The sequence below is a fragment of the Amphibalanus amphitrite genome, unplaced genomic scaffold, assembly GCF_019059575.1.
Source record: "Amphibalanus amphitrite isolate SeventyFive unplaced genomic scaffold, NRLGWU_Aamphi_draft 000026F_arrow, whole genome shotgun sequence".
In the NCBI taxonomy this organism is placed as follows: Eukaryota; Metazoa; Arthropoda; class Thecostraca; order Balanomorpha; family Balanidae; genus Amphibalanus; species Amphibalanus amphitrite.
The window spans coordinates 404161-413687 of record NW_024881522.1 but is presented as its reverse complement, the minus strand read 5'-3'; the positions used below and the strand labels follow the sequence as shown (position 1 = coordinate 413687).

General features: G+C 55.9%; 1 protein-coding gene across 1 annotated transcript; it reads right to left on the bottom strand.

The window, feature by feature from the left end:
• Positions 1–243: 243 nt before the first annotated feature.
• On the bottom strand, positions 244–7509 carry LOC122394656. Its single transcript, XM_043391672.1, has 2 exons — positions 5273–7509; positions 244–364 (listed from the first exon to the last, which is right to left on the bottom strand). Exons 1-2 carry the CDS (start codon positions 7507–7509, stop codon positions 244–246), a joined length of 2358 nt encoding a protein of 785 aa, XP_043247607.1.
• Positions 7510–9527: the final 2018 nt, after the last annotated feature.

Sequence of the window (9527 nt, the reverse complement as noted above, 5' to 3'; positions counted from 1 at the left end):
TGGAACGATAACGTATATTCCTCAATTACGCCACTGCACATATTGAACAACTGCTCAGCGGTCACGGGTGCGATCATCACACCCCTGCACCATTTTCCTGTCACCCTCACCCTCTCCCTACCCCTCGACGGCCGTCTAATCCCCCGAAATTCACGACAGATGGCACCGACCGCCTTTAAAGGCCCGGCCGGATTACCGGATCAGAGTGGCGATTACGGCGCGCCGGTCACCTGTGTGCGGCGTTTATGGCGGCACGTGCGCCGTGCAGCTGCGCACGTGCAGCACGCGCCGCGCCAGACCGTCGACAAAGGCGCGGGGGAGGACGGTCAGCGGTTTAGCGCCGCGGACGGTCAGCGGTTTAGGGCTGGACGGTCAGCGGCCGTGGACGCCGATCGGATTAGGCGTTGTGCTGTTTGTGTGCGCTGATGACCCGTAGGATTAGTGGTGGGAATGGATGAATGACGGGCGAGAGACAGTTGAAAGGGTTATGTGAATACATTTTGCACGAAAATGAAAAATTTTCGGGCGCTGTTATGCTTAATAAAATGAAATTGAATTAACTAATAATTAAATTGTGTTAAACAAAATAGAGCATGGTTTCTGCCTGCCTGGTAATCCATCTTTTGCATCCATTCCAAACAGATCCAGAGCTAAAACGACGCTCCAATCAGCCAAGTCGGCATTAACCCTGGCCATGACATTCCGGTACAGATAGGATTCAAGCTTATTACCCCACCGACATCACCAAAAGTATCTTCACGCTTTCACAGCGGATAAATAATTATCTATGATGAATGAACTCTTCCACACAATCGGTTCCGACCCCGTTCTGTTCGACCCCGCCCAGAACGGCTGGTCGGCTGGGACCGGGAGGCGGCGTGATAACCCATACCGTTCGCGGCTGTCCCCGACCCGCACCGGCACCGTTTCTCCGCTATAATGGCCGCATTGTTTTCTGAGTGCCACCGGCGGTGGCCGCCTTTTTTTGTCCGTCGGGCTAATGACCAAATTATTGGAATCTGGCATGAGCCGGGTTCGATCTGAGGAGAATCCATTAACTCTACTTACCTCTTCATCAATTTTAATCCCGCAACTCTTTCCCATCTGGCCCGCGACGCGTCGTCCGTTTCTCAGCCGGCGGCGTCCCCGATTGAGATTTCGCCCATCTGGTGCGGCGTGTGCGGCGCAACAGGGGACAACATGGCGCATTCGGCATAGGTTGTTGACAATAGCACCGAGTTTGAAATAATTCAAAGACCAATCTTCGTTAGGTTTATTCCCATTTTCAATAGGTAATACATGCATAGAACCAGTGCAAATTCCGCCCACTAGCCGCATTCTGTGAAGCTTTCCACGAAAAACACTATGAGCTGACTTCGGTTCGCTATGACATAGCTTCCAAATCTCCACCGAGAAACCGATTTGAATTGATCGCGCTGGTAGTGCGTGCTACTGACTACTTCGTCGGCCCGCTCTTCTGATCATCCGATAATTTGAGTCCTGTTACGGCGGTCGAATTTCGGGACCATCATTTCATAGACGACTGCTCCCGTCCCTTATGCCCGATCTTGACGCCTGGGATGGGTCATAATCTGAGTTTTTATCCGGTAGTATACTGCCAGCGAGCCGGTAAAAACTACGATAACCGAGCCTTGACCTAGCGTAAAAAGCAGTCTGTGGAAGTGGAGCAAACACCCCTATCTTACTGGCCCGACCGAAAGCGCACCTTTTTGCCCGCCTTAGATGTCAAAGAGCACGTCGTGCGCAAAAAGGACCACCTCCGTCGGAGCAGGACACTATATCAGCACTATCTGCCCGCCATAAACGACTTCATGTAAGAGCACGCACTTTGGCCCAATCTCCCTCCTTCGAGCATTGCTTCAGTCTCTCGTAAAGTAAAAAATATAAGCAGAAAATAGTCATTAGTTTAGAGTGTTGGCCAAGACAAAAAGCAGCCTTAACCCGCGCCCTGGTGGGGTCTGTTTATAACGCGACCTGGTGGGGGGGGGGCTATTTTTTGCCCCCCCCTCTTATCTCCGAAACTACTGGACGGATCCGCAAAATTCAAACGGCGTTCGAAAGGCCTGCCAAATTAGTCGAAGAAAACCAAATCTCATTGACCTCGGGGTCACCGATGACGTCACAGGTCAGGTCAAAGATGAAATGTTTCACCGTTCACGGGTCTTCTAGGGAATGCGCTATAACACCGAAGAAAGCGCATTTTGTCGAGAATCAGCGATAGGGCGTCAGTTGCCTAGTACATATGTTGCTATAAGAGGTCAATGACAATATCAGGTCAGGTCACAGGTCAGGTCACCAAGGGTCACAGGTCAGGTCACATGAATCTAACTTTAGATACTAAGGTTGTGCGATGCATGTTTTATGGCCAATTTTTTAGTTCCAACTCAATGGTGTTGGTTATAAGACTATCAGGTACGGCTTAGATCACTTTCTGGTGAAGGTCAGGTCAAGGTCAGGTCAAAGAGGTCAAATTTTTAAGTTGATAGTTTTGCATTAAATGGGTATTGATTCGATGCAGCTCGTCACGGGGAGTCTAATGGTGGTCTTTGTTTTGCGCTACGGGGTCTAGAATTGCTAAAAGTTGAGTTTGAAAATTTGACGTCATCAATTTTGAACAGTTTTTTTTCGCTATAGCTTCGCCAAAAAAAGAGGTATCAATCTCTAATTTGGTATGTGGATAGAAGGCGGTAAGGACTATCACATATTTTCCGGTTTTTGCGAAATTCAATTTTTTTATTTTATGGCTATTATATTCAAAAAATCTATTTTTTTATTTTTGGGGGTCAAAACCAAAAAAATTCCAAGAATCCCAGATCGCAGTTTTGAAGCCCTGTCCATTTTACAGCTTTTATGTCCTTATTGTTTTTCTGTATTTGCAAAGCTATAGGCCTGACAGCTCTTCCCGCGAAACCCTTTTTTGGGTCGAAAACGGCAGAACATGACGTCACTCTGACGTCATTTCCGGCCAACCTATCATAGCCTTTGGAAAAATTTTTGGTCACAATGTGTAAAATTGATGTCCGGGAAGGTACTGAAAGTTTGGTGACGATCGGCGCAGCGGTTCTGGAGATATATCGAAAAGTCTGGAAAGGGGGGGGGGCAAAAATAGCCCCCCCCCCACCAGGGCGCGGGTTAAAAACTAAAGCTGGTATTCTTAAGTTCCAGTGTCATTCTGGCTACAATCTGGCAAACTCTTGGACGTAGCAATGGAATTTTGCATTATTCATATTTAGCTATAAAGGGTTGCGTTATCCCAGCGTCACTGAAGGTGGTCCCATTATACCCACCACTCGATTTGTCGTTGGGACCTCATCGACAGTGGCCCTCTCGGTCTGAAGTAATTCAATTAGTTCCCAGTCAGTGGGTACAGACCCGGGCCCATAAACGTCACTCCAATTACTGTCTGGGCCGTGGCGGTCCTCCCTCCCTCCCCGGGCAGATAATCCCCCAGTAGCGGGCGGGGCACGTGTAGGGTCGGGCGGGGGGGGACGGGATCGGGCAGGGGGCGGGGGACGGGGTCGGACAGGCGCCCCGCTGTCCGACCAGCTGGGTGGTCAGTAAAGGGGGGATTACATGACGTCGGCCACGCACACTACCACTAATGTCGGTTTGACGTGTGGGGAACAGAGGGTCTGAAGGGCTGGTTCACAACTGACCAGGTGGGCGGTCGGGTCTGATCTGGTCTGGCCTGACCTCTGGTCTGGTCTGGTCTGGTCTAGCCATGCCTAGTCTAATCTCGGTTTCACGGTTCACGGTTTCAGTCAGGGTCTAGGTTGACATACTCTACTGTCGGATTGAAAGCTATCTGCTAATGCTGTCTTCGGAGAGATGGCTATCAAACCATGATGAGATATAGTTTCGTCCTGGGAGTCCTGGGTAAAGATTAGAAAGTGACATGCGCATTGTGCAATTGGTATGTGTAATGTGCAATGTGCATTCATTTGTGTTTGCCTCTAAATTCGTAGCCATGTCACATGTGTCACGAGTAAAAGCAAATTTATTCATTGACAGTGCTCTGGACTATCATAGCGCCTCAGTGACCACAAGAATGCGTCTCTAGGAAAGTGATCTGTATCTCGTCAGCCTGAGCCGTCCTGTATTCAGTAAAGCCAGCAGGCCAAAAAATGCATCAGCATCACCAGAATAGCTCAGGAAGCCATCGATCATGGTGGGAAAGTACTTGCTTGGATGATAATCCGATGTCGTATGTTCGCTAAACATGTCACCTTAGGTAAGCCAATGCAGTAATGCTGATTACGAGCGAGCGAGCGCAGCGAGCGAAGCGAAGTCTTTTCAATACAACGGAAAAAATATCAGTATGAGCGGCCCGGCCCGGCCCAGCCCGGCCCGGCCCGGCCCGGCCTGTAACGCTTTTGAGAGGCTTATATCTCAGCAACCGCTGGACCGATTGGCCTGCGGTCTTTTTTGCTGGGTAGCCCCATCCCTTCTACCCCGTAATTGACTACTTTTGATACATCTCAGTGACCGCCGTGGCACGTGCCACGTGAAAAGTCAAGGGTGTTCAAGCAGTTTTGCAAAAGTAATGATTTTGAGAGGCCCATATCTCAGCAACGGCTTGAGCGATTGTCTTGCGGTCATTTTTATAGGGTAGCTGCATCCCCTCTACCAAAGGTCGGATACTCTTCATCTATGTGAGTGTGGCATTCAAACTTTGCGTCTATCGTAGACTGTATTTCTTCACCCTTCAGACATCTCAACGCGCACACTGACCCGTCCTCTCTCTCTCCCGCCCTGCTCTCCACTGCCCGCCCGTCTCCAATTGTCCACCCGGGCCGCCCGATATACGGGCCGGCGTGTCCCTGCTGCCGCGCACATGTGTGGCACATGGACCTCCATTTATGACCACTTATGACCCGACGCCGACCCTACGCGACAAGGCTAGAATACAAACTATGTGAACAAACAGAGAGACACATTCCCCCCTGTTCCTAAAGAACACATCTAACTACAATTTAACTAATGGGGGATGGGAGCGCCGAAGAGTTGCGGCGCACGCCTGCAGCGCAAACCCCTTCTTAGCACGTCACTATAACTATCGATATTATCTACACTTTCCGCTGGCGCTCTACCTTCGTTCACACGGTCGTTTGACGATCCCTCAGTTTCTGTTTTTACAACTTTCACTGTATGGATCCGCTCCTCTGTTCCTGCACCGCCATCCGTCTCAGCTGCTGCTCGAGGGACCGGCTCGGTCTGCTCGGTCGGCGCGACAGCTGGGGTCAGCTCTGACGGCTCCACCGCCGCCGGCGCCTCAATGGCCAGCTGTCCAGGCACATGGGCGGTCGGAACCGGACAGGCGATCTCCTCTTCCTGCTCATCATCCGTCGAAGCAGCCATTGCGTCGTCATCGTTGTTGGCAAGACGATGACGAATGTTCCGCACGTGCCATGGGACTCCATCCACTTCAATCGTCTGAGCGGATACGACTTTGGTGACAGTGCCCTCCTTTGACACGGTGGTGCACCGATCGCCCCGTTTTCGGACCCACACCGCATCACCGGGCTGATACACACCAGGCTGGCCGGCCGTCTGAGGAGGAGCAGCTGTGTTTCCCTGTGACTGCACGCACAAGTCTCTGCCAGCCTGACGGTAGGCACCATGTATCGGGGCCGTGGTAATATCACGCCCGTCCTTGGGTGTGACATTATAGCGGTGCACGGCTTCTGGTACGGTGCATCCCTGACGGGCGGCCATCACTTTGATGGTGCGGTGGTGGCGCTCGATGATGCCATTCCCACCAGGTTCATAGGCCGCGCGATACCTCAGCTCGACGTCCCACCGCACCGCGAACGCCTTCAGCTCGCGACCCTTGAATTCGGTCGCATTATCCATTAGAAGCTCGGCCGGTGCTCCTCGCTCCAAAAACAGAGCCTCGAGTTGTCTGACGATCTCGCTCCCGTCAGAGCGGCGGATCTCACGCCACATGGCGTATCGCGACGGCCCACAGTCAATCACGGTGAGATAGTGTTTTCCGCGGAAATGGGTTACGTCCATTGCCAGCCGCTCCCAGTTGCGCTCGACTGCCAGGGCACCATGCTTCCAGCGCGACGGGGCTGGGTCGATCGACGCGCACACCTGGCACGATCTAACGATCTGACGAACGGCCGACTTCGTCACGGTCTTTCCCAGCTCTCGGCGCGCATACCACCACGTCCGCCGCACTCCCTGGTGTCCCACACTTTCATGCACCGCCATTATGTCCTCCGGTCGAGCTGTCCTGACGGCCGCCACCACACCTGTCGCCTGCTCGCTTCCGGTTCTGATCCACTCTTTTGGTACTCTCGTGAGTTCGTCTGCACGGTTGGCAGCCGACGGCACGAGCTCCACTGTCACGACGAGGTCGTACTCGCTGGAGAGCTGCTTGAAAACGGCCACCCGCCGCCGAACCAGCATTTCCGACTGTGCTTTCGTTCTCAGTCGGGCACGGCCTGTCAGAGCGTCGGTCAGCCAGCGCTGAACAGTGACAGAGTCTGTGCGGAGGATCACACGCTTGAATCCCCACGCCACCGCCATATTCATACCGTTCAGCGCGGCATCCAGCTCCGATAGGTTTATGTGCATGTCTGAGTCACTGTCAGATCGGAGCCACGCGGCGTCTTCGATAACCTCACCCGTGGTGGGGTCACTTAGCACTACGCCGCGGGCGATGGAGCTGGCATCAGTCCACACCGTCACCGAGTCTCCTGAGACGCACCACTGTCCTCGTGCCGGGTCACACTCTGCCAGCCGCCGGGCCACATCACTGACTTGTTTGCGCAGGTCATCGTCATTGATCAGTGAGTCCCAATCTTTGGTGACCTTGTTCGCCGCCCTTTTCAGCCAGGCGGCGGCCGGCCGCAGCCACCCGGCGACGGGCACATGTGAGGTTAGCTGACCCGCCCAGGCGAAGATTGACCGCCTGGTCAGCACCCCGGGTGGCTCAGCTGGTGTCACACCGTCCCGAGACCATCTCAGTGTGCCGTCACCGCCAGACTGCCGTCTCACTCGGAGCCCCAGCATCCGGGCTCCGGCCTCATCCGCTACCCGTTCCGGTGGCTTACACGAGAGCCCGTATGCGGCAAAATGTTCGGCCACTCGCTCAGCAGAGATGAGCGTCTCGTTAACGAGCAGGTCGTCGGCGTACGGGAGCACTGCTTTTGCGATCTCTGGACTTTGATCCAAAACTTCCCGCACTACCGCTCGCATGATGCCGCTTGCAACGCTGAGACCAAATCCGACCCTCGTCAGACAATGTCGCTGGCCGTCCACGATTACCGTCTGAAACGGCCACAGCTCCTGGGCCACGTGCAGCTGCAGAAACGCCTTCTTCAGGTCGATGACGGCCACATCGTCGCCGTGTTGCCGCCACTTGCGGAGCTGGTCGCGGCACACATCAGCTTCAGCCGTATGAGCCACCAGGTGCTCATTCAGTTCACGGTAGTCGAGCACTGGCCTGACCTTGTCCTTGGCTTCCTGGGTGACCGCCATGAGCGGAATTAGGCCACGCACCGGCCCGTGTTCCTGCTCATTATATGGCTGCAGCCACCCTTCCTCAATCCACAGCCGTAACTCTGCGTCGAACCGCTCCTGCGACTCTGCCGGCACGCGATATTGCGGCACAGTATTCTTGAGTTGTTTTGGCTCCTTTCCGTCGGCCCACTTCCACCAAACTGTCCACTTTCCGTCGCTGAACTTAGCCACAAAATCAGCCGTCTCGATTTGTCTGTCCACTGGACCACGCCCCTGAGACACCGCTGCCGACATGCCGCTCGATTCTGCCTTAACACCGGCGCACCCCGAACGCTCCCCCGTCACCACTTTACCACCAAAACGCACCTCTCCACCACTAACAAACACACCACCCAGCGCCTCTAACCCGGTCATGCCCAACAGCACGTCAACACCCAACAACCTTTCCGCCACTACCACAGCACGGACCACCACCCGCCGGCCTTGTGCCTCCAGCAGCACCTCTGCACTCCCGCAGCATCGCACGGCACTCCCATTCACCGCGGTCAAGTTTGTCTCACATTCGGTATTAGGGCACCCCTAATTAAGGTTAGTGGCTCCGCTGGCGTACGGAGGACCGTCCGGCCAGCTGGGCCGAAGGCAGGGTGGGGGGGGGGCGAGGGGCCGCGTGGGGAGGGGCGGGGGCAGGGAGGGAGAGGAGGAGACGGGAGGGAGAGGACAGGCGTCAGTCAGTGAGAGGGGACGACGGTGGACAGAGGCGGGCCGCGAGTGGCGCGTCTGGTGGCGTGATTGCGCGTGTGTGGTAGGATAGCGTGCGTGTGCTGGCATCACGCAGCCTCTATCGTGCACGGTACGGTGGTGAGAGCCAGAGCGGGACGCGGCCCATGGACACCGCGCAACACTACGGACCCGGCAACGTTGGAATGGCAGGTGGGTCCGGTCCGCCGGTATCTGCATCGTAACCACGTGCTGTGTGCAGTGTCGTTGGCTGTCTGTATCGTGGGAATGCGTTCGGTGCGAGGCCTGGCGTAAGCGGGTCTCGGAGACTGACCTGGGAATGTAAGGTCCGTTCGGTACGAGGCCTGGGAGAGGCCGGGGCGGACAGAGGCCGGTTCGGTGAGGCCGGTGCGGACAGAGGCCGGTTCGTGAGGCCGGTGCGGACAGAGGCCGGTTCGTGAGGCCGGTGCGGACAGAGGCCGGTTCGTGAGGCCGGTGCGGACAGAGGCCGGTTCGTGAGGCCGGTGCGGACAGAGGCGGGTTCGGCGACTGACCTGGGAATGTTAGGTCAGTTTGGTACGAGGGCTGGCAGAGGCCGGTTCGGACCGAGGCCGGTTTGGTGAGGCCGGTTCGGCGACTGACCTGGGAATGTTAGGTCAGTTCGGTACGCGGCCTGGCAGAGGCCGGTGCGGGCAGAGGCCGGTTCGGTGAGGCCGGTACGGGCAGAGGCCGGTTCGGTGAGGCCGGTGCAGACAGAGGCCGGTTCGGCGAGGCCGGTTCGGTGACTGACCTGGGAATGTTAGGTCAGTTCGGTACGAGGCCTGGCAGAGGCCGGTTCGGGCTGTGGCCGGTTCGGTGAGGTCGGTGCGGACAGAGGCCGGTTCGGCGACTGACCTGGTAATGTTAGGTCAGTGCGGTACAGGCCTGGCAGAGGCCGGATCGGTGACGGACCTGGGAATGCGAGGTTCGCACGGCGGGCGACATGACGGGGTCTGAATGACATGGCTTGGGTACGTTAGGTCAGTTCGGTGCGTGACCGGGCAGCGGAGGCCGGTTCGGTGAGGCCGGTTCGGTGAGGCCGGTGCGGACAGAGGCCGGTTCGGTGAGGCCGGTTCGGTGAGGCCGGTTCGGTGAGGCCGGTTCGGTGAGGCCGGTGCGGACAGAGGCCGGTTCGGTGAGGCCGGTGCGGACAGAGGCCGGTTTGGTGAGGCCGGTTCGGCGACTGACCTGGGAATGTTAGGTCAGTTGTTATTGGCCGTTCTCACCCATTTGTGGTTGCGCTCCTCACCACCGCCACCTGGGTGAGACGACGATGTAGG